General features: G+C 39.6%; 1 protein-coding gene and 2 pseudogenes across 1 annotated transcript in view; 1 reads left to right on the forward strand and 2 right to left on the reverse strand.

Annotated features, from left to right (window-relative positions):
• The window catches only part of LOC131902095 (uncharacterized), a 45,733-nt gene that overhangs the window by 10,122 nt on the left and 10,687 nt on the right, over positions 1–24,924 (reverse strand). Inside the window, exons 4-11 of the mRNA XM_059253141.1 lie at positions 17,870–17,931; positions 15,666–15,699; positions 13,844–13,905; positions 11,490–11,526; positions 9,706–9,767; positions 5,818–5,851; positions 3,994–4,055; positions 1,640–1,676 (exon numbers count right to left, since the gene is read on the reverse strand). Of these exons, the coding sequence (XP_059109124.1) occupies positions 1,640–1,676; positions 3,994–4,055; positions 5,818–5,851; positions 9,706–9,767; positions 11,490–11,526; positions 13,844–13,905; positions 15,666–15,699; positions 17,870–17,931 (390 nt within the window). The remainder of the gene's footprint in view (positions 1–1,639; positions 1,677–3,993; positions 4,056–5,817; positions 5,852–9,705; positions 9,768–11,489; positions 11,527–13,843; positions 13,906–15,665; positions 15,700–17,869; positions 17,932–24,924) is intronic.
• LOC131902099 (branched-chain-amino-acid aminotransferase, cytosolic-like) lies at positions 6,970–9,283 on the reverse strand (annotated as a pseudogene).
• On the forward strand, positions 18,992–19,904 carry LOC131902101 (non-histone chromosomal protein HMG-14-like; annotated as a pseudogene).

The raw sequence follows: 24,924 nt of genomic DNA on the forward strand, positions 1-24,924 counted from the left end.
TTCATAACATAACTTACACTATAAATTTACAAACAGCTACTAATACGTTCTTCAACATTTTGACTGTAGTGGGTGACTCTTTCCTTACAACTTTTTCTTGTGTTGAAGAAAAGAAAGAACTCAGCCACAAAAAAATACCTCAACAAAAGCACAGAGAGACAGAGAGAAACAGAGAGACAGAGAGAGAGAGCTAGAGACAGAGAGATAGAGAGAAAGAGAGACAGAGTCAGAGACAGGCAGACAGAAGAGACACTGGTTCTTTCACAGCCTTTGTTCAATGGCTACAGTAACTGGTGGTTCTATAGTCACATGCTCAATGGAATTAATATCCTGACTCCATCCCCATTCCTTGCCCTTAGAGCACCACAGCACCTTCTTTGTCATACTTTTGGCATTTCAGTGACTGTGGTGTTACGACCAAGAGCTTGGTTTGCAGACCATGGAATAGAATCCCGCTTCTGCTAACACTCTAACTCTCAAACCGTTCCTTGACAGCCCATTCAGGAGGGAATCCTGCACCACAATCTGGCTGTTTATGTGCTAAGCAAGGATTTCTACAAAGACTAAACAAGGTAATAACATGAAGACAAAAATTAAACCTGGTGGATAGTTTTTGTTATTTGCTGTGGAACTATTTAGAATTCCAAGTAGAACTTAACATTCAAGGTGTGTCTTTGAAATGTAGCTACCAGAAAATTATGAATCTTTACATGGGTAATTAACTCTGCCAACTTGGGGATTTGAGTAAATCTTGGAGTAAATCAGCTATTTAATAATATGTAACAGATGTTTTATTATATACAGCCCCATTAAAGAAGATAACAATGTCCTCTATTATGGACCTAGTCAACTATACCGAGGACAGAACTGGCTTGAAATGAAGGTTAAATTCTCTACCTAAGCAGTGTCTAGGCTAGCAGATCATGGACACAAATGTGCTTTCACCTCTGTGTTTATGTCCAAATAACAGGGAAGGAAAAAACTCTTTAGACAGAGATAACTAGTAGTCTTGTTGTGGTTAAGATTTGAGATTCATAGGACTCATTATGGGGGAAAACAGATCACTGATGAAACAATTGATGAATGGAGCTCTTCTGGGAAAAGGATGGAGTGGGTCTTCACCATCGAAAATTGGGTGCTATACCTGATACAAAGGGACTTTGCATGTAATTTTGGTATCAGAGAAGGAAAGCCAAATGTTGGCTGCCTCTGATACCTTCTGATAATTCAGAATGATCCCAAATCATGTATGCTCTCAGGAAAGATGATGTCAAAAAAAAAAGATGTCAAAAATGATAACTGCTAGTGAAAGTCTAGGTTCAATGCTGACTTCAGAATGTTTTTGAATAAGTAAGGAGAGTCGATTTGATATTAATAAGTGTGAGTAACACAAAAGGTTCCTTTACCAAAGCAGAGAGTTAGTGCTTGGGAAATGATAGTTGAGTGTAAAACTTGTGTCTATATGAACAAAAATGAACAAGTTCTCAGTCTAAAATTATATTCATAATACCATAGGGACTGTAAGACACAGCAAGCATCCAGTATAGAGTACCTAACTCAGAGCACACCAAACAGGAATTAGTCTCTTATCTTTGAATTTCCCTAATGTTAATGTACTGTTAAATCTCTTAAATCTTACTTGCAGAAAGGCTTTGGATCAGTACTGTGTTGCACTTCTAAAGATAAAGAAAAATGGGTTTATTATAACTCCACAAAAATATATAAATGGAAATAAACTCATTATCAATATCAATTCCATTAAGATCAATGTGTAGACTATTCTAGAGTAAACATTCAGTTGTAGGCAATTAATTCACAGAGAGCTCTTACTTCCATTCACGGTATATTTAAACTCAAAGAGAGAGCAATCTATCAAGCATTAAAGCCTAAAAATAAACTCCTATGCAGATCTGTGATGATCCTAACTAAACAATCTCAGACAGAGAGAGCAGTATCCTTACCAGACTCAGGACCTCAAACTGACTGAATCACAAAATTGCTTCTTGTTGTTTGACTCTGGGCTAAAAGAACTAGAAAGAATTCTTGATTTGGTGTGGTGGTACACACACTTAACACAAGGGGAGCAGCAGAGCCAGAGAGATTTCTGTGAGTTCTAGGACAGCCAGAGCTTCATAACAAAAAGATTAGTCACATAACATAAAAAACCAAAAAGGAAAATTACTTAAACTGTATAGTCCTATTTCTTTTCCTTCAAAAACACAAAGAAGTTTCTTCAGCTTTTTAGCTGATATTGTTCAGTTTAGGTAAAAAGCCCCAGCACGGGAAGCTGGGTGTACAGCAACTGTCCTTCGCAGCATGATGAAACAGGGCAGACAGAAATGGACCAGGGACTAAGACCTTTACAAAAAGCTGAAGAGGGAACAATGTGCTTACTCTCCTCACCTTTTTTGGGAAAGAGGCCCCTTAGTTCCAGCTCTGTTTACAAACTCATGTGCAGCTTAAAACCAAGTCATTTCAGTGTTCATCATCTCCCATAAAAACAGTTGTTGGAATGAATCCTTCAAGTAGTTATGTACGGTGAGCTGTATCTCACAGTGAGAGAGCAACAGGAACATCAGTGGGGTGGAGCACCACATCCCATGGGTCACCTGCTGACCTGGAATCAATTTACATGTCTGTGTCCACAAAATAGGAACTCACTCAAGTTTTCACTGTACACTGACAGTTTGTCTTTCATAAATGAAAATTACTCCTCTTTCTGTCTTGTTTCAAGAGGAACTTTCTGTACCTTCTTAGCATTCCTCATGACTCAGGAAGGGCATCTGACCCACTATCAAATGGGCTGGGACTGTGGCTCAGTGGTAAAGCCTACGCCTATCATGTGGGAGCCCTCAGTCAGCCCTCATCACTATAAGTGCAGAGAACAACAAAATTCACAGTAACGTGATACTAGAAATTTACCTGCATTACCATAATACTGACACTTTTTGTCTTACCTCTGAAGGGAAGAAGGCATTTGGATTTACTACCTAGTGTGGCTGACAGTGGCAAGTTAGGTATAAAAGACACTGTGATGACAGTTGTTGAAATACAAACTCTGCAGTGTTCCTTCCACTGTCAGAGAGTCTCTCTAGACTCAGTGGAGATACAGCTAATTCTTTGACATACAGAATGATGTCATTGGCTCAACTCTCCCTTCATGTCCAAAGTTTCTCTGGAAATTGTGCTTTTCAGTGTGTAAGCCATGTTTTTATCATACCCTTATGTACTTAACAAAACTCAAGGGAAAACGTTATAAGGGTAGAGTAAATATGAAGGGTGCAACCTAGAATATTCACAAGGCCATGCATTCAATCCCAGAACTTCAAAAACCCAAAACCAAAGAAAGAAACAAAGAACAGAAGAACATATAAGGATTGACAGTCTTCTTAAAGTCTATTTCACTTTCTATGACAGCATTGTCAGTCTACTATGGGACAGGACTAAAGATAAACTTAGTTAAGCGTGTGGAATCTATCTCAAGTGAGAAATTGCAAGATAAATAAAACACCAAGATGACTGTAATTACCTCATTAGGCAAGAAATTAATTAAAGTGACTGATTTATTAAGTTTGTGACATAATTACGTTTTAGTAACATTCAAGTTTGTAATCATATGCAGTACAAAGGATGAAGCATTTGTTATAAAACCTGAAAGAAAAAATCAGTTTTTATAACAGTCCAATTTGCTAGTGTGCTTATGGAGGTCCCCTGCCAGGTTAAACAGTTTTCTCCTTTATACAAAGACAGTACATGTATCAGTGTCAAATCAAATGAGCAACATTTTTGACGGTATATTTTCATGGTTGAAAGTGCTTAGAAATGTAATTGATTCTGATATTTCCAGAATGTTAGGAAACAAAATTTAAAACAAAATAACTGCATTTATATTTGATTTCCTTAACTCCTTTGGGGGTGTTAAGATTTTCACTCTTATTTGTTTTATTTAGGGTAGTTAGGAACAGATAGAGTAGTTCACTATAAAAATCTTACCTGTGTTGACTCTCACATGCTTTTTGTTTCTCTGTTCTGGCTCTTTGGCAGATGTTCCTTTGCTGTGACATATGTTAAAATTGATCATTATTGTACTATTAGTATGAAAGACATTTAGCAAGTGCTCTAAATGCTTTACTTTTGAGTCCCTATCTGATATAGGATCTCACTATGTAGCCCAGCTGACCTGAAACCTAGTATGTGGACCATGTAAGCCTTGAACTTAAGGAGATATGCCTGCATTCTGCCTCCTGAGTTCTGAGATTAAAGCCTTTGGCAAAACTCTGGCATTTAACTCAGATTTTTCTCCATTTGAGCAATGAGTTATATACATCATAGGCTTTAAGAAGAAATTTTAAATTCTCTAAAATTGAATGAATTTAAAATATTCCATGCTAGATCTTTGGTATACAATGAACGACATACTCAGAAAGAAATCAGTAGCTATAAGTACCTACATTAAAAAGAGTCAGAACGATCTCAAATAACTTAATGATGCATCTTTGTGCCTCAGAGAAACAAGAACACAACAAAGTGGAACTGGACATGAGGGCAGAAATTAATGATCACACACAGGAGGGGCCAGGGGTTCTTCCACACACTTTGTTCCCATGGCTGCAGGAACTGCTGACTTTGTTTGTGTGCTCAATGCACTTAATGCTCCTGTTTAATTCCTTTCCCACACCCTAGAGCACCATGGTCCCTTCACTATCAGGAAACTTTTTAGGTATTTCCCTGAGTCTCATGCTCCCTCCCAAGAGGTTGGTGGGTAGAACATGAAACTGATTCATAGCTCTAAGCACTGAAGGGCCAGCACTCTCAGAAGCCACCACATTTTTGGTGCTTTAAAGCTGCTTTTTGATAGTCTATTCACAAGTATATGATGAAGCTGTCAAATGGCTACTTTTATGCTCAACAAGCAATTCTGTAATGCTGAGTCTTTATAGCACAGTGGGGAGCAACGCTGTCCCCTCAGCACCACTTTATCCAAACTACAGTTCAGAACTCCAGACTTCAGGGCTTGTTGTTGGTAATAATAAACCTCTTCGTTCTCCTACCTTCCACCGACCTTGGTTTTCAGCACCGTTGTGGAACTCATTGAGGAGGCTCTTTATGTCTGTGCAGAACATGTCCATAAGGCCATTCTGAAGAGATCTTCAGCAATGCCTGGGAGAGTCTTGAACCCTGCCTTGTTACTCACACTCTTGCCAACAGATAACTTGGCCCAAACATACTAGTGATCTGAATGAATGACCTGAAGCTGATACTTTAAATACATGTGCATAGCATGTTATGGGCAGTGCCCTTGCATGCATATGTGATTTCAGGTACATACATGCATGCCAGGGTGCATAGTTTGGCAATTAGAGTACAAACTGCGGGGAAGGTCAACCTTCACCTTCAACCTTTTTTTTGTTGCTGTGTCTTGTCCATGAATGCACACCCCCAAATAATTATTGAGTCAAATTTGGGGGATTCTCTGTCTCCCTTCCAACTCACTCTAAGTTCCTCAAGATTACAGATGCACATGAGACCATCAGGCCTCATGTGACTTCTGGGCATCCAAACTCCCAGTCTGACACACGCATGGCAAGCACTTTCTTTACTGAACCATCTCTCTAGCCATGGATTCTTAAGAGTATTTCACACTGCATCAGGTGTAATCAGTAATTGCAAGATTGTGTGCTCTACAAATAATTATTCAGCTTGTGAATAAAGGAAGAATAAAGATGGTGAAATTGACTTACACAGAGGAAAACAGTGTGATTTCCAAATTTGATATCTCCAGATATACAGTGTATTTTAAAACCCATATACTCTTACCTGATTGGAGTCTTCTGTTCAGTTCCTGCATTCACTATGAAAGAAAAAGACAAAATGTGCTATAAACAACTGCAGAAAAATACAACTATTAAATGCCAAGGCTAAAGTTTTGTTACCACATATACTTTGACACCATTTCTGGATAGTCTTTCATGTGAATATTGATTTATATACAATAAATATATGGAGAACTCTTAATTTCCATTTTCCTGTATATTTCAAAGGCAAAGAGACAACATTACCAGAAGTTAATAATCATAACAAATTGTGCAAATACCTATGACCCTACCAGACAGAGGAACTGGCATCTACACCAGATCAGTATCCCAAACTGCACCTTGTTGCTGTTGCTGTTTTGTCTGTAGACTAATGGTGCTAGAAATTATGAATATTTTCATCTTGTATAGGAGTGAAAGGAGCTTCTCCAAGGATTGAGTTTAACTTGCTCCATTGAAGATGAAAATTCCAGACACAAGGAAGCTAAGTCTATGGTGACTGCCCTCTGCAGCATAGCAGAACATAGGAGATGCAAACAGACCAAGGACAAACACCTTTGGGAAGAATTTCCACCGGCCAGTGTGGCAAAACTCCGGAGAGGTCAGTGTGCTTTGTCTCCTTGTCCCCATCTGAGGAGGATGCTAAGAAGCCCCTCCATTCTAGCTAGAGTCCCTCATGCCTGTGCAGTGTAAAGGAGCTCAGCATCAGCTCTCATCACCTCCCACCATAAGAACTACTGGAAAGGTTGTCCCTTAGCAGTTGTGCACCCTGAACTGGATCTCCAGTGAGAGAATCGTGGAAGAAGCATGGGCGCAAAGCAGCCATTTCAAGGGAGTAGTATCTCACATGAAACACTTGTATGTTTCCACGTGTAAACCATCAATGAGTTGAGCTTTCACTCTATGCTAACACTCTGCCCTCCAAAAAGAAAGAAAATCAATTCTTGTTGGCTTCATTTGCAGTATGCAAAAGTCCAGTGTCATTTCCTTGACCCTGCCCATGACTGAGGTGAGCATTTGTCCCACCAGTAAATGGACTGAGAATGCAGCTCAGTGGTAGAGAATACATTCAGCGTGTGGGAGGCCTTGGTCAGTCCCCATCACCACAAGGGAGGTTCAATAATATCATGTTGAAATAATATAAAGAAAGTCACCCATGTTATAGTAATACTGGCTGCCACTTTTCACCTCATCTCTTATGTGAAGAGGGTCATTCCAATTCATCTACACTATCACTCCCTGGTTTGCCTTCCAAAGGCAAGATAGGTGTGAAAGATTCTGTGGTTACAGTCGCTGAAAGCACAAATTCTGTAGCATTCTCTCCACTGTTAGAATCTTGTCCAGACTCAGTGGGCCAGGACCCTGTAGTCAATGTTGCCTACTTGATAATAGTGTTGTTTTCTCAACTTTCCTGCTACTGTGGCATATTTTCTGGAAAGTGTATCTGTTTTTTTTTTTTTTTTCAGGACAAGGATAGGCATTTATCATCATCTTTCCAGAGAATGCTACAGGAAGCAATTACTACCACGTTTACAGGTGACATTTGGCATTGGCAATTTTCTGTGGCTCAAGAAAAAACCTCCACTTGGTAAAACATAAACTCTGCAACTGCAATATGCAAAACTACTAACAGGTGGTCACGGTTGAGGGCAGAGGTCCGTCTTCTGTGGCACATCACCAACCCAATGGGGTTTCCATCAGGGTAACACTGTTGTCCAGTTGCTCTCCACCCTTCCGTACTGGATATCAGTCAACTTTCCCAAGATGTGGCTTGCAAGCTTGGGACCATTCTCCGTTGTTGGAATGTGCCGCATCTGGCCCTTGTAGAGAATGTCTGAAACTGGGCAGACGACGCCGGCTGTCCCTGAGCCAAACATCTTCTTCACTCTCTTCCTGTCCAGGGCAGGGGTCTGGTCATCCATGGTGAGGTATCTCTCACACACCTTAAATTCACCCCACTGTTGTGCCAGATCTATGATGCTCTGTCTCGTCACACCTGGGAGAATGATGCCATCTAGTGGAGGTGTCGCCAGCTCTTCCTCTCCATCTTCATTTATCCAGTAGAAGAACAGATTCATCGTGCTCACTTCAGTTATCTGGTCATCCTTGCCATACAGCCAGAGGACCTGCTGACAGTCATTCTCTGCTGCCTCGCACTGTGCCAAAAGGGACGCACCATAATTGCCGCCGACCTTGCACTCCCCAGTTCCACCTTGCCAGGCTCTGACATACTTTGGATTGGCCCACAGTGACACTGGATTAAAGGTTCCGCTAGAAAAATAAGGTCCCACAGGGCTCAGGATCACAAAGAGCAAGACTCTGGATGGCTTCTTCTTGACTCCAAGAGATTGCTCAGTCCTGATAAACGTGGGGCGGATGTAGAGACTGGCAGAGGTGGAATAGGGGACTCACTCTTGGTCTATCTGTATAAGCTGCCGAATGCATTCCAGAAGCTCCTCCTGGTCAAACACCAGCAAAGTGGCCCGCAGAGCAGATCGGCACATTCTCTTCATGTTGAGTTCAGGCCGAAACAACCGGATCTTGTTATGGACTCCTCGAAAGGCCTTCAAGCCTTCATACAGTTCCACGCCATAGTGTAAAACTGAGGCATCAGGATGTATAGACAAGTTTTCAAAAGGCTTAATGTGAGGTTTCTCCGATCCAGATGCCAAGGACCACTCTACCGTCAGCATGTGGTCGGTGAACGTAGCTCCAAACACCAGAGAGTCGGGGTCTGGCTTTTCCTTCAAGACAGTGGCTGATGTAATGACAAGGTCTTTGGCCCTAAAAGTCTCAGCCACTTCTGATCCTCATTCTCCAGCGAAGGGTGCTGCGCATCCATTACTGCAGTCCTGGGGGGCCAGGGTTGCAGTTCCCCGGGGCAAGCAGGCCACGGCAAGCTGCGGACGCGTGGGAATGCGTGGCGAGGCGGCGACACGTGGTGCACAGCGAATCCTCGTGAAACCCAGGGCTGCTGTTCCGCGTGGCGGGCGCTGGAGGTCCGAACAGAGAGCCACTGACGAGCACCCAGCACAGGGAGGAGCGCAGAAGCTGCAGCATCTCCCTGTCGTGGGTGCGTGCAGTCATGCGATTGTGGGCAAGCACATGGAGGGCCCAGAAGCACTGGCCGGAAAGTGTGTCTTACAACATATAAACAATGTGTCATCATACCCTAGGTGCTGGCAACATAGCCAATAGGGAAAGCACTTGTCTAGAATGCTCACAATGGCACTGTTCAATCCATTTTGTACTGCCTACAAAATTCAAAATCCATTGACTTTTAAAAGTTATTCCTTGAGCCTATTACATACTGTTTCAAGACACATTCACATTAAGTGGCAGATACTTAAAGGTAACAGTAAGACAATATGTCAATTGTCTAATACGTCTAAATTGAGAAATTACAGAATGGAAAAATATCTGATCATCCTAATTACATCTAGTCACAAAAATTAATGAAGGTAATTGGATATTGCATTTTTGGTTTTAAACATAATCACATTGCTCTATAATAATACATAGCAAAAAAAATGATGTGTTTACTATAACAACTGAAAAACAATCCATTTTATAACAGAGCCATCTTGCTATGAAGTGGATATAGAGGACATTTGGACTAGGTTAAACATCATTTTCATATTTATACAAAAATATTACATTCGTCAATGGCTCATGTTAAAAAACAAACAAACATGTTTCAGATGATAGGGTTTGAGACTGTAATTTTGAGTTGTAGATTTTAAATTCTACAACTGTTAAGAAGCAAATTAAGAAAAAATATAACTGCATTTATATTGGATTTCGTTGGCCTTTTTTTTTCTGGAAAAAACAAACTTGTTACTCTTTTTTTCAATTAGGGTAGGACCAATAGAGTATTCACTATTAATCTTACCTGTACTGATCTGGACAGGCTTTTTAAGTATCGATTGTAGCTCTCCTGGATGTCTTTCTTCACTGTGACAGATTTTAAAAGTGATAATTTAATAACCATTTTAAAAAAACATTTACCAAATGATTTGAATTTGTTGTTGTTACAGTTCATAACATAACTTACACTATAAATTTACAAACAGCTACTAATACGTTCTTCAACATTTTGACTGTAGTGGGTGACTCTTTCCTTACAACTTTTTCTTGTGTTGAAGAAAAGAAAGAACTCAGCCACAAAAAAATACCTCAACAAAAGCACAGAGAGACAGAGAGAAACAGAGAGACAGAGAGAGAGAGCTAGAGACAGAGAGATAGAGAGAAAGAGAGACAGAGTCAGAGACAGGCAGACAGAAGAGACACTGGTTCTTTCACAGCCTTTGTTCAATGGCTACAGTAACTGGTGGTTCTATAGTCACATGCTCAATGGAATTAATATCCTGACTCCATCCCCATTCCTTGCCCTTAGAGCACCACAGCACCTTCTTTGTCATACTTTTGGCATTTCAGTGACTGTGGTGTTACGACCAAGAGCTTGGTTTGCAGACCATGGAATAGAATCCCGCTTCTGCTAACACTCTAACTCTCAAACCGTTCCTTGACAGCCCATTCAGGAGGGAATCCTGCACCACAATCTGGCTGTTTATGTGCTAAGCAAGGATTTCTACAAAGACTAAACAAGGTAATAACATGAAGACAAAAATTAAACCTGGTGGATAGTTTTTGTTATTTGCTGTGGAACTATTTAGAATTCCAAGTAGAACCTAACATTCAAGGTGTGTCTTTGAAATGTAGCTACCAGAAAATTATGAATCTTTACATGGGTAATTAACTCTGCCAACTTGGGGATTTGAGTAAATCTTGGAGTAAATCAGCTATTTAATAATATGTAACAGATGTTTTATTATATACAGCCCCATTAAAGAAGATAACAATGTCCTCTATTATGGACCTAGTCAACTATACCGAGGACAGAACTGGCTTGAAATGAAGGTTAAATTCTCTACCTAAGCAGTGTCTAGGCTAGCAGATCATGGACACAAATGTGCTTTCACCTCTGTGTTTATGTCCAAATAACAGGGAAGGAAAAAACTCTTTAGACAGAGATAACTAGTAGTCTTGTTGTGGTTAAGATTTGAGATTCATAGGACTCATTATGGGGGAAAACAGATCACTGATGAAACAATTGATGAATGGAGCTCTTCTGGGAAAAGGATGGAGTGGGTCTTCACCATCGAAAATTGGGTGCTATACCTGATACAAAGGGACTTTGCATGTAATTTTGGTATCAGAGAAGGAAAGCCAAATGTTGGCTGCCTCTGATACCTTCTGATAATTCAGAATGATCCCAAATCATGTATGCTCTCAGGAAAGATGATGTCAAAAAAAAAAGATGTCAAAAATGATAACTGCTAGTGAAAGTCTAGGTTCAATGCTGACTTCAGAATGTTTTTGAATAAGTAAGGAGAGTCGATTTGATATTAATAAGTGTGAGTAACACAAAAGGTTCCTTTACCAAAGCAGAGAGTTAGTGCTTGGGAAATGATAGTTGAGTGTAAAACTTGTGTCTATATGAACAAAAATGAACAAGTTCTCAGTCTAAAATTATATTCATAATACCATAGGGACTGTAAGACACAGCAAGCATCCAGTATAGAGTACCTAACTCAGAGCACACCAAACAGGAATTAGTCTCTTATCTTTGAATTTCCCTAATGTTAATGTACTGTTAAATCTCTTAAATCTTACTTGCAGAAAGGCTTTGGATCAGTACTGTGTTGCACTTCTAAAGATAAAAAAAAATGGGTTTATTATAACTCCACAAAAATATATAAATGGAAATAAACTCATTATCAATATCAATTCCATTAAGATCAATGTGTAGACTATTCTAGAGTAAACATTCAGTTGTAGGCAATTAATTCACAGAGAGCTCTTACTTCCATTCACGGTATATTTAAACTCAAAGAGAGAGCAATCTATCAAGCATTAAAGCCTAAAAATAAACTCCTATGCAGATCTGTGATGATCCTAACTAAACAATCTCAGACAGAGAGAGCAGTATCCTTACCAGACTCAGGACCTCAAACTGACTGAATCACAAAATTGCTTCTTGTTGTTTGACTCTGGGCTAAAAGAACTAGAAAGAATTCTTGATTTGGTGTGGTGGTACACACACTTAACACAAGGGGAGCAGCAGAGCCAGAGAGATTTCTGTGAGTTCTAGGACAGCCAGAGCTTCATAACAAAAAGATTAGTCACATAACATAAAAAACCAAAAAGGAAAATTACTTAAACTGTATAGTCCTATTTCTTTTCCTTCAAAAACACAAAGAAGTTTCTTCAGCTTTTTAGCTGATATTGTTCAGTTTAGGTAAAAAGCCCCAGCACGGGAAGCTGGGTGTACAGCAACTGTCCTTCGCAGCATGATGAAACAGGGCAGACAGAAATGGACCAGGGACTAAGACCTTTACAAAAAGCTGAAGAGGGAACAATGTGCTTACTCTCCTCACCTTTTTTGGGAAAGAGGCCCCTTAGTTCCAGCTCTGTTTACAAACTCATGTGCAGCTTAAAACCAAGTCATTTCAGTGTTCATCATCTCCCATAAAAACAGTTGTTGGAATGAATCCTTCAAGTAGTTATGTACGGTGAGCTGTATCTCACAGTGAGAGAGCAACAGGAACATCAGTGGGGTGGAGCACCACATCCCATGGGTCACCTGCTGACCTGGAATCAATTTACATGTCTGTGTCCACAAAATAGGAACTCACTCAAGTTTTCACTGTACACTGACAGTTTGTCTTTCATAAATGAAAATTACTCCTCTTTCTGTCTTGTTTCAAGAGGAACTTTCTGTACCTTCTTAGCATTCCTCATGACTCAGGAAGGGCATCTGACCCACTATCAAATGGGCTGGGACTGTGGCTCAGTGGTAAAGCCTACGCCTATCATATGGGAGCCCTCAGTCAGCCCTCATCACTATAAGTGCAGAGAACAACAAAATTCACAGTAACGTGATACTAGAAATTTACCTGCATTACCATAATACTGACACTTTTTGTCTTACCTCTGAAGGGAAGAAGGCATTTGGATTTACTACCTAGTGTGGCTGACAGTGGCAAGTTAGGTATAAAAGACACTGTGATGACAGTTGTTGAAATACAAACTCTGCAGTGTTCCTTCCACTGTCAGAGAGTCTCTCTAGACTCAGTGGAGATACAGCTAATTCTTTGACATACAGAATGATGTCATTGGCTCAACTCTCCCTTCATGTCCAAAGTTTCTCTGGAAATTGTGCTTTTCAGTGTGTAAGCCATGTTTTTATCATACCCTTATGTACTTAACAAAACTCAAGGGAAAACGTTATAAGGGTAGAGTAAATATGAAGGGTGCAACCTAGAATATTCACAAGGCCATGCATTCAATCCCAGAACTTCAAAAACCCAAAACCAAAGAAAGAAACAAAGAACAGAAGAACATATAAGGATTGACAGTCTTCTTAAAGTCTATTTCACTTTCTATGACAGCATTGTCAGTCTACTATGGGACAGGACTAAAGATAAACTTAGTTAAGCGTGTGGAATCTATCTCAAGTGAGAAATTGCAAGATAAATAAAACACCAAGATGACTGTAATTACCTCATTAGGCAAGAAATTAATTAAAGTGACTGATTTATTAAGTTTGTGACATAATTACGTTTTAGTAACATTCAAGTTTGTAATCATATGCAGTACAAAGGATGAAGCATTTGTTATAAAACCTGAAAGAAAAAATCAGTTTTTATAACAGTCCAATTTGCTAGTGTGCTTATGGAGGTCCCCTGCCAGGTTAAACAGTTTTCTCCTTTATACAAAGACAGTACATGTATCAGTGTCAAATCAAATGAGCAACATTTTTGACGGTATATTTTCATGGTTGAAAGTGCTTAGAAATGTAATTGATTCTGATATTTCCAGAATGTTAGGAAACAAAATTTAAAACAAAATAACTGCATTTATATTTGATTTCCTTAACTCCTTGGGGGTGTTAAAAATTTTCACTCTTATTTGTTTTATTTAGGGTAGTTAGGAACAGATAGAGTAGTTCATTATAAAAATCTTACCTGTGTTGAATCTCACATGCTTTTTGTTTCTCTGTTCTGGATCATTGGCAGATGTTCCTTTGCTGTGACATATGTTAAAATTGATCATTATTGTACTATTAGTATGAGAGACATTTAGCAAGTGCTCTAAATGCTTTACTTTTGAGTCCCTATCTGATATAGAATCTCACTATGTAGCCCATCTGACCGAAAAATTAGTATGTGGACCATGTAAGCCTTGAACTTAAAAAGATATGCCTGCATTCTGCCTCCTGAGTTCTGAGATTAAAGCCTTTGGCAAAACTCTGACATTTAACTCAGATTTTTCTCTGTTTGAGCAATGAGTTATACATCATAGGCTTTAAGAAGAAATTTTAAATTCTCTAAAATTGAATGAATTTAAAATATTCCATGCTAGATCTTTGGTATACAATGAACGACATACTCAGAAAGAAATCAGTAGCTATAAGTACCTACATTAAAAAGAGTCAGAACGATCTCAAATAACTTAATGATGCATCTTTGTGCCTCAGAGAAACAAGAACACAACAAAGTGGAACTGGACATGAGGGCAGAAATTAATGATCACACACAGGAGGGGCCAGGGGTTCTTCCACACACTTTGTTCCCATGGCTGCAGGAACTGCTGACTTTGTTTGTGTGCTCAATGCACTTAATGCTCCTGTTTAATTCCTTTCCCACACCCTAGAGCACCATGGTCCCTTCACTATCAGGAAACTTTTTAGGTATTTCGCTGAGTCTCATGCTCCCTCCCAAGAGGTTGGTGGGTAGAACATGAAACTGATTCATAGCTCTAAGCACTGAAGGGCCAGCACTCTCAGAAGCCACCACATTTTTGGTGCTTTAAAGCTGCTTTTTGATAGTCTATTCACAAGTATATGATGAAGCTGTCAAATGGCTACTTTTATGCTCAACAAGCAATTCTGTAATGCTGAGTCTTTATAGCACAGTGGGGAGCAACGCTGTCCCCTCAGCACCACTTTATCCAAACTACAGTTCAGAACTCCAGACTTCAGGGCTTGTTGTTGGTAATAATAAACCTCTTCGTTCTCCTACCTTCCACCGACCTTGGTTTTCAGCACCGTTGTGGAACTCATTGAGGAGGCTCTTTATGTCTGTGCAGAACATGTCCATAAGGCCATTCTGAAGAGATCTTCAGCAATGCCTGGGAGAGTCTTGAACCCTGCCTTGTTACTCACACTCTTGCCAACAGATAACTTGGCCCAAACATACTAGTGATCTGAATGAATGACCTGAAGCTGATACTTTAAATACATGTGCATAGCATGTTATGGGCAGTGCCCTTGCATGCATATGTGATTTCAGGTACATACATGCATGCCAGGGTGCATAGTTTGGCAATTAGAGTACAAACTGCGGGGAAGGTCAACCTTCACCTTCAACCTTTTTTTTGTTGCTGTGTCTTGTCCATGAATGCACACCCCCAAATAATTATTGAGTCAAATTTGGGGGATTCTCTGTCTCCCTTCCAACTCACTCTAAGTTCCTCAAGATTACAGATGCACATGAGACCATCAGGCCTCATGTGACTTCTGGGCATCCAAACTCCCAGTCTGACACACGCATGGCAAGCACTTTCTCTACTGAACCATCTCTCTAGCCATGGATTCTTAAGAGTATTTCACACTGAATCAGGTGTAATCAGTAATTGCAAGATTGTGTGCTCTACAAATAATTATTCAGCTTGTGAATAAAGGAAGAATAAAGATGGTGAAATTGACTTACACAGAGGAAAACAGTGTGATTTCCAAATTTGATATCTCCAGATATACAGTGTATTTTAAAACACATATACTCTTACCTGATTGGAGTCTTCTGTTCAGTTCCTGCATTCACTATGAAAGAAAAAGACAAAATGTGCTATAAACAACTGCAGAAAAATACAACTATTAAATGCCAAGGCTAAAGTTTTGCTACCACATATACTTTGACACCATTTCTGGATAGTCTTTCAAGCGAATATTGATTTATATACAATAAATATATGGAGAACTCTTAATTTCCATTTTCCTGTATATTTTAAAGGCAAAGAGACAACTTTACCAGAAGTTAATAAGCATAACAAATTGTGCAAATACCTATGACCCTACCAGACAGAGGAACTGGCATCTACACCAGATCAGTATCCCAAACTGCACCTTGTTGCTGTTGCTGTTTTGTCTGTGGACTAATGGTGCTAGAAATTATGAATATTTTCATCTTGTATAGGAGTGAAAGGAGCTTCTCCAAGGATTGAGTTTAACTTGCTCCATTGAGGATGAAATTTCCAGACACAAGGAAGCTAAGACTATGGTGACTGCCCTCTGCAGCATAGCAGAACATAGGAGATGCAAACAGACCAAGGACAAACACCTTTGGGAATAATTTCCACCTGCCAGTGTGGCAAAGCTCCGGAGAGGTCAGTGTGCTTTGTCTCCTTGTCCCCATCTGAGGAGGATGCTAAGAAGCCCCTCCATTCTAGCTAGAGTCCCTCATGCCTGTGCAGTGTAAAGGAGCTCAGCATCAGCTCCCATCACCTCCCACCATAAGAACTACTGGAAAGGTCATCACTTAGCAGTTATGCACCTTGAACTGGATCTCCAGTGAGAGAATCGTGGAAGAAGCATGGGCGCAAAGCAGCCATTTCAAGGGAGTAGTATCTCACATGAAACACTTTTATGTTTCCACATGTAAACCATCAATGAGTTGAGCTTTCACTCTATGCTAACACTCTGCCCTCCAAAAAGAAAGAAAATCAATTCTTGTTGGCTTCATTTGCAGTATGCAAAAGTCCAGTGTAATTTTCTTGACCCTGCCCATGACTGAGGTAGAGCATTTGTCCCACCAGTAAATGGACTGAGAATGCAGCTCAGTGGTAGAGCCTACATTCAGCATGTGGGAGGCCTTTGCCAATCCTCATCACCACAAGGGAAGTTCAATAATATCGTGTTGAAATGATATAAAAGAAAGTCACCCACGTTATAGTAATACTGGCTGCCACTTTTCACCTCATCTCTTATGTGAAGAGGGTCATTCCATTTCATCTACACTATTGACTCCCTGGTTTGCCTTCCAAAGGTGTGAAAGATTCTGTGGTTACAGTTGATGAAAGCACAAATTCTGTAGCATTCTCTCCACTGTTAGAATCTTATCCAGACTCAGTGGACCAGGACCCTGTAGTCAATGTTGCCTACTTGATAATAGTGTTGTTTTCTCAACTTTCCTGCTACTGTGGCGTATTTTCTTGAAATACATCTTATATCACATAAACCAATTGTCATCATAACCGGCATATGCTGGCATAATCTGGCCACATAATCAATAGGGAAAGCACTTGCCTAGAATGCTCACAATGGCAGTGTTCAATCCCTAGCACTGCCTACAAAATTCAAAATCCATTGACTTTTAAAAGATATTCCTTGAACCTGTTACATACTCTTTCAAGACACATTCACATTAAGTGGCAGAAACTTAAAGGTAACAGTAAGACAATATGTTAATTGTCTAATATGTCTAAATTGAAAAATTACAGAATGGAAAAAAACAGGTAATCTTAATTGCATTTAGTCACAAAAAATTAATGAAGGTAATTGGATATTGTATTCTTGGTTTTTAAATATAATCATATTTCGTGATACTTAACTACATAGTAATACATAGCAAAAATACAATGCATTTATTATGACAACTGGAAAACAATCCATTTTATAACAGAGCCAACTTGCTATTAAGTGGATATAGAGGATACTGTGGACTAAATTAAATAGCTTTTTCTATTTATACAAAGAGCCATTCATCAATGGCTCATGTGAAAAACACAAACATGTTTCAGATGATATGGTTTTAGAATGAAATTTCTTAGAAATAATTTAACTGATTTTGTATTCTACAAATGTTAAGAAGCAAATTAAAAAAGACTATAACTGCATTTTTATTGGATTTCCTTGGCAGTTTTTTGCAGGAACAAATCTTATTATTCTTTTTCAATTAGGGTAGGACCAATAGAGTATTCACTATTAATCTTACCTGTACTGATCTGGACAGGCTTTTCAGGTATCAATTGTAGCTCTCCTGGATGTCTTTCTTCACTGTGACAGATTTTAAAAGTGATAATTTAATAACCATTTTAAAAAACATTTACCCAATGATTTGAATTTGTCGTTGTTTCAGTTCATAACTTACACTATCAATTTACAAACAGCTACTAATACGTTCTTCAACATTTTGACTGTAGTGGGTGACTCTTTCCTTACTTTTTCCTTCTTGTGTTGAAGAAAAAGAAGAACTCAGCCACAAAAAATACCTCAACAAAAGCACAGAGAGACAGAGAGAGACATAGAGACAGAGAGAGGGCTAGAGACAGAGAGACAGAGAGAAAGAGAGACAGAGAGTCAGAGACAGGCAGACAGAAGAGACACTGGTTCTTTCACAGCCTTTGTTCGATGGCTACAGTAACTGGTGGTTCTATAGTCACTTGCTCAATGGAATTAATATCCTGACTCCATCCCCATTCCTTGCCCTTAGAGCACCACAGCACCTTCTTTGTCATGCTTTTTTGGCATTTCAGTGACTGTGGTGTTACCTCCCAAGAGCTTGGTTTGCAGATTATGGAATAGAGTCCCGCTTTTGCTAACACTGTAACTTCCAAACAGTTCCTTGACAGCCCATTCAGGAGGGAAACCTGCACCACAATCTGGCTGTTTATATGGTAAACAAGGATTTCTACAAAGACTAAACAAGGTAATAACATGAAGACAAAAATAAAACCTGGTGGATAATTTTTGTTATTTGCTGTGGAACTATTTAGAATTCCAAGTAGAACTTAACATTCAAGGTGTGTCTTTGAAATGTAGCTACCAGAAAATTATGAATCTTTACATGGGTAATTAACTCTGCCAACTTGGGGATCTTTTAACTTGGAGTAAATCAGCTATTTAACAATATGTAACATGTTTTATTATATACAGCCCCATTAAAGAAGATAACAATGTCCTCTATTATGGACCTAGTCAACTATACCGAGGACAGAACTGGCTTGAAATGAAGGCTAAATTCTCTACCTAGATCCCCCCCCCCCCCAGCGGGTCGCAGCATTATGTGTGGTGACAGGTTCCGCCTCGCACGCGCATCCCACCCAGCACTGACAGGATGCCCAAGAGGAAGGTTAGCACGGATGGAGCAGCGAAGGCGGAGCCCAAGCGGCGCTCCACCAGGCTGTCTGCCAAGCCGCCCCTGCCAAGGTGGACACGAAGCCGAAGAAGGCCACGGGAAAGGATAAATCATCAGATAAAAAAGTGCAAACCAAAGGGAAAAGGGGAGCAAAGGGCAAACAGGCTGAGGTGGCTGAGCAATAAACCACAGATGTGCCTGCAGAAAATGGAGAGGCTGAGAACCAGATTATAGCCTATGAAGTAGAAGAGAAGAAGCCAAGGCCGACTAACCATCCATCTGTCTGTCAGTGTTCCCGCCTCCCTTCTTGTACAATCCAGATGAATATCTTTATCAACTATTTTGTAAATACGAGTTTTTTAGTAGCTCTCGAAACATTTTTAAAAGGTGTGAGGAAGTCCTGCCTCATCCCATTTTTTAAGTGTAAATGATTTTTTTAAGAGGTTAAATCGATACCCAGAGAGGCCTGCCCCTAGGTCCCAATCCTGGGCACCAGCCATTCCGGGGAAGACCTGCCCAACTTGGCCCCAGGTTCTAGCCATCATACAGGAACTCTCCCCACCCCCACCGGGAAGGTTCCCCTTCTCCAAGACCCCCGGCAGGCTCGGCAATCTCCACGCCCTGCCCTCACACCCATCTGCCCAAGACCCCAGCCACTTCCTGAGACTTAGAGACCAGCCCCCAGATCCCATCCTGTCCCAGAGCTCCCATCCGGACAAGAGAGACCCCAACCACTACCTGAGACTCAGAGACCAGCCCCCAGTGCCTATCAGGCCCAGAGCTCCATCTGGACAAGAGAGAGACTTCCTGAATCTGTCAGCTCTGTCTGGACCAAGAGCGCTGATATCCCCAAGAACGAATCCACAAGGAGATGGGCAGACGTCAAGGCAGAAGTTCATACAACAAAATGAAGAGCAATACAGCATTACCAAACCTAGCCCTCCTCCAACAGCTAGACCTGAACATCACAAAATGGAAGAAGCAGAAGAAAGCAACCTTATGAATAACATCATGAAGAGGCTAGAGGCTTATAAAGAAGAAATCACAACTGAAATTGAGGAAAAGACAAACAAAAAATGGGAAGAATGCTCTAAAAAACTAGAGGAAAGGACAAATAAAGCAGAAGAAAACAATAAATCCCTGAAAGAAAATCATGAAAAAGCAATGAAAAAGATGAAGGAAACAGTCCAAGACCTGAAAAGGGAAATAGAAAAAATGAAGAAGACACAAACAGAGGGAATGCTGGAAATAGAAAATTTGAGTAAACAAACAGGAACTTCAGATGCAAGTATAACTAACAGAATGCAAGAGATGGAAGAAGGATCTCTGGCGTTGAAGATACGGTAGAAGAAATAGATTCCTCAGTCAAAGAAAACACTAAAGCCAACAAAGTCATGACCCAAAATGTCCAAGAAATTTGGGACACCATGAAAAGACCAAACCTAAGAATAATAGGGATAGAGGAAGGAGAAGGATACCAACTCAAAGGCACAGAAAATATATTCAACAAGATCATAGAAGAAAATTTTCCCAACTTAAAAAAGGAAATGCCTATGAAGATACAAGAAGCCTATAGAACACCAAACAGACTAGACCCCCTCCAAAAAAGTCCCCTTGCCACATAATAATTAAACAACTAAACATACAGAATAAAGAAAGAATATTAAGAGCAGCAAAGGAAAAAGTCCGAATGACTTATAAAGGCAAACCCATCAGAATAACACCCGATTTCTCAATGGAGACTTTGAAACCCAGAAGGACCTGGACAGATGTAATGGAGACACTAAGAGACCATGGATGCCAGCCTGGACTAATATACCCAGCAAAACTTTCAATCATCATAGACGGAGTGGACAAGACATTCCATGACAAAGCCAGATTTAAACAATACTTATCCACAAACCCAGCCCTACAGAAAGCACTAGAAGAAAAATACCAACTTAAGGAAGTCAGATACACCCTCGAAAACACAGGCAATAGATAATGCCACAGCAGTAAACCCCAAAGAAGAGAAGTATGCACACACTACTACCAAAAAATAACAGGAATGAACAATCACTGATCATTAATATCCCTTAATATCAATGGACTTAATTCACCTATAAAAAGGCACAGGCTTACAGAATGGATATGAAGGCAGGACCCATCTTTCTGCTACATACAATAAACACACCTCAAATTCAAAGATAGACACTACCTAAAATAAAAAGCTGGGAAAAGACTTTCCAATCAAACGGTCTTAAGAAGCAAGTGGGTGTAGCCTCCTAATATCCAGCAAAATAGACTTCAAACTAAAATCAGTCAAAAGAGATCAAGAAGGGCATTACATACTGATCACAGGAAAGATCCACCAAGATGAAGTTCCGATTCTGAACATTTATGCCCAAAACACAAGGGCAACCACATATGTAAAAGAAACATTACTAAAGCTTAAACCACATATAAAACCCCACACATTAATAGTGGGAGACTTCAACACCCCACTTTCACCAATGGAGAGATCAGTCATATCAAAACTTAACAGAGAAATAAAGAACTTAACTGATGTTATGACTCAAATGGACTTAATCGATATCTACAGAACATTTCATCCTAAGAAAAAAGAATATACCTTCTTCTCAGCACCCCATGGAACCTTCTCTAAAATCCACCACACACTTGGCCACAAAGCAAATCTAAAGAGATACAAAACAACTGGAATAACCTCCTGCATTCTATCAGACCACCATGGTTTAAAGTTAGATTTCAACAACAACAAAAATTACAGAAAGTCTAAAATGTCATGGAAACTGAATAATGCTCAACAAGGAAGAAATAAACAAAGAAATTAAAGACTTCCTAGAGTTCAATAAAAATGAATGTACTAAGTACCCAAACTAATGGGACACTCTGAAAGCAGTGGTAAGAGGAAAATTCATAGCACTAAATGCCCACAGAAAGAAGTTGGAGAAATGTCACACTAGTGACTGAATAGCACACCTGAAAGCTCTAGAACAAGAAGAAGCAAAGTCTCCCAGGAAGAATAGATGCCAGGAAATTATCAAATTGAGAGCTGAAATCAATAAAATGGAAAGAGAACAATACAAAAAATTAATGAAACAAAGAGTTGGTTCTTTGAGAAAATCAACAAGATAGACAAGCCCTTATCCAAACTAACCAAAAGACACAGAGAGAGCATCTAAATTAACAAAATCAGAAATGAAAAGGGGGACATAACAACAGACAATGAGGAAATCCAGAGAATCATTAGGTCATACTTCAAAAACCTGTACTCCACAAAACTGGAAAATCTAAAAGAAATGGATAATTTTCTGGATAGGTAACACATACCTAAGTTAAATCAAGACCAGATAAACTATTTAAATAGTCCAATAACCCCTAAGGAAATTGATTCCACTAAAATCAGGAACAAGGCAAGGCTGACTGCTCTCCCCATACTTATTCAATATAGTACTTGAAGTTCTAGCCGGAGCAATAAGACAACATAAGGAGATTAAGGGAATACAAATTGGAAAGGAAGAAGTCAAGCTTTCCCTATTTGCAGATGACATGATAGCATACTTGAGTGACCCCAAAGATTCATTCATCAGTCATTAAAAGACTCCCAACCAAAAAAAACCCAGGACGAGATGGTTTCAGCACAGAATTCTACCAGATCTTCAAAGAAGAGTTAATACCAATATTCTTTAAATTGTTCCACACAATAGAAACAGAAGGAACATTACCAAACTCCTTCTATGAGGCTACAATTACCCTGATTTCTAAACCAAACAAAGATGCACCAAAGAAAGAGAACTACAGACCAATCTTCCTCATGAACATTGATGCAAAAATACTCAATAAAATATTGGCAAACAGACTCCAAGAACACATCAAAACAATTATCCACCATGATCAAGTAGGCTTCATCCCAGGGATGCAAGGGTAGTTCAACATACTAAAGTTGTCAACGTAATATACCATATACACAAACTGAAAAAAAAAACCCTCATGATCATCTCACTAGATGCTGAAAAGGTATTTGACAAAATTCAACACCCCTTCATGATAAAGGTCTTGGAGAGATCAGGAATACAGGGAACATACCTAAACATAATAAAGGCAATTTACAGCAAGCCAACAGTCAACATCAAATTAAATGGAGAGAAACTCAAAGAGATTCCACTAAAATCAGAAACAAGGCAAGGCTGACTGCTCTCCCCATACTTATTCAATATAGTACTTGAAGTTCTAGCCAGAGCAATAAGACAACATAAGGAGATTAAGGGAATACAAATTGGAAAGGAAGAAGTCAAGCTTTCCCTATTTGCAGATGACATGATAGCATACTTGAGTGACCCCAAAGATTCAACCAAGGAACTCATACAGCTTACAAACACCTTCAGCAACATAGCAGGATACAAGATCAACTCAAAAAAATCAGTAGCCCTCCTATATACAATTGACAAACAGGCTGAGAAGGAAATCAGAGATACATCACCCTTTACAATAGCCACAAATGATATAAAATACCTTGGGGAAACACTAACTAAGCAAGTGAAGGACCTACATGACAAGAACTTTACGTCCCTGAAGAAAGAAATTGAAGATGTCAGAAAATGGAAAGATCTCCCATGCTCATGGATAGGCAGGATTAACATAGTAAAAATGGCAATCTTACCAAATGCAATCTACGGATTCAATGCAATCCCCATCAAAATACCAACACAATTCTTCACAGACCTGGAAAGAATAATACTCAACTTCATATGGAAAAATAAAACACTCAGGATAGCCAAAAGAATCCTGTACAATAAAACAACCTCTGGAGGCATCACAATCTCTGACCTCAAGCTCTACTATAGAGCTACAGTAATAAAAACAGCTTGGTACTGGCATAAAAACCGACATGTGGACCAATGGAATCAAATTGAAGACCCTGACATTAATCCCCACACCTATGAACATATACTTTTTGACAAAGAAGCCAAAACTGTACAATGGAAAAAAGAAAGCATCTTCAACAAATGGTGCTGGCATAACTGGATGTCAAAATGTAGAAAACTGCAAATACATCCATATCTGTCACCATTGACAAAACTTAAGTCCAAGTGGATCAAAGATCTCAACATAAAACCAGCCACTCTGAACCTGGTAGAAGAGAAAATAGGAAGTAGTCTTGAACGCATTGGCATAGGAGATCACTTCCTAAATACAATACCAGTAGCACAGACACTGAGAAAAACAATCAATCAATGGGACCTCTTGAAACTTTGTGTGGCAAAGGATAAGGTCAACAAGGCTAAGCAACAGTATACAGAATAGGAAAAGGTCTTCATCAACCCCACATCTGACAGAGGACTGATATCCAGAATATATAAAGAACTCAAGAAATTAGACATCAAAATGCCCAACAGTCCAATTAAGAAATGGGCTATAGAACTAAACAGAGAATTCTCAAAAGAGGAAGCTCAAATGGCTGAAAGACATTTAAGGAATTGCTCAACATCCTTAATCATCAGGGAAATGCAAATCAAAATGACTCTGAGATACCATCTTACACATGTCAGAATGGCTAAGATCAAAACCACTGAAGACAGCTTATGCTGGAGAGGATGTGGAGCTAGGGGAACTCTCTTCCACTGCTGGTGGGAATGCAAGCTTGTACAACCACTTTGGAAATCAATATGGTGCTTTCTTAGAAAATTGGGAATCGGATTGGGGATTTAGCTCAGTGGTAGAGTGCTTGCCTAGCAAGCGCAAGGCCCGGGGTTTGATCCTCAGCTCAAAAAGAAAAAAGAAAAAAAAAAAAGAAAATTGGGAATCAATCTCCCCCAAGATCCAGCCATACCACTCTTTGGCATATACCCAAGGAATGCTCAATCATACCACAAGGGCATTTGCTCAGCTATTTCATATCAGCATTGTTTGTA

The sequence above is a fragment of the Peromyscus eremicus genome, unplaced genomic scaffold (assembly GCF_949786415.1).
Source record: "Peromyscus eremicus unplaced genomic scaffold, PerEre_H2_v1 PerEre#2#unplaced_2246, whole genome shotgun sequence".
NCBI classification, from domain to species: Eukaryota; Metazoa; Chordata; class Mammalia; order Rodentia; family Cricetidae; genus Peromyscus; species Peromyscus eremicus.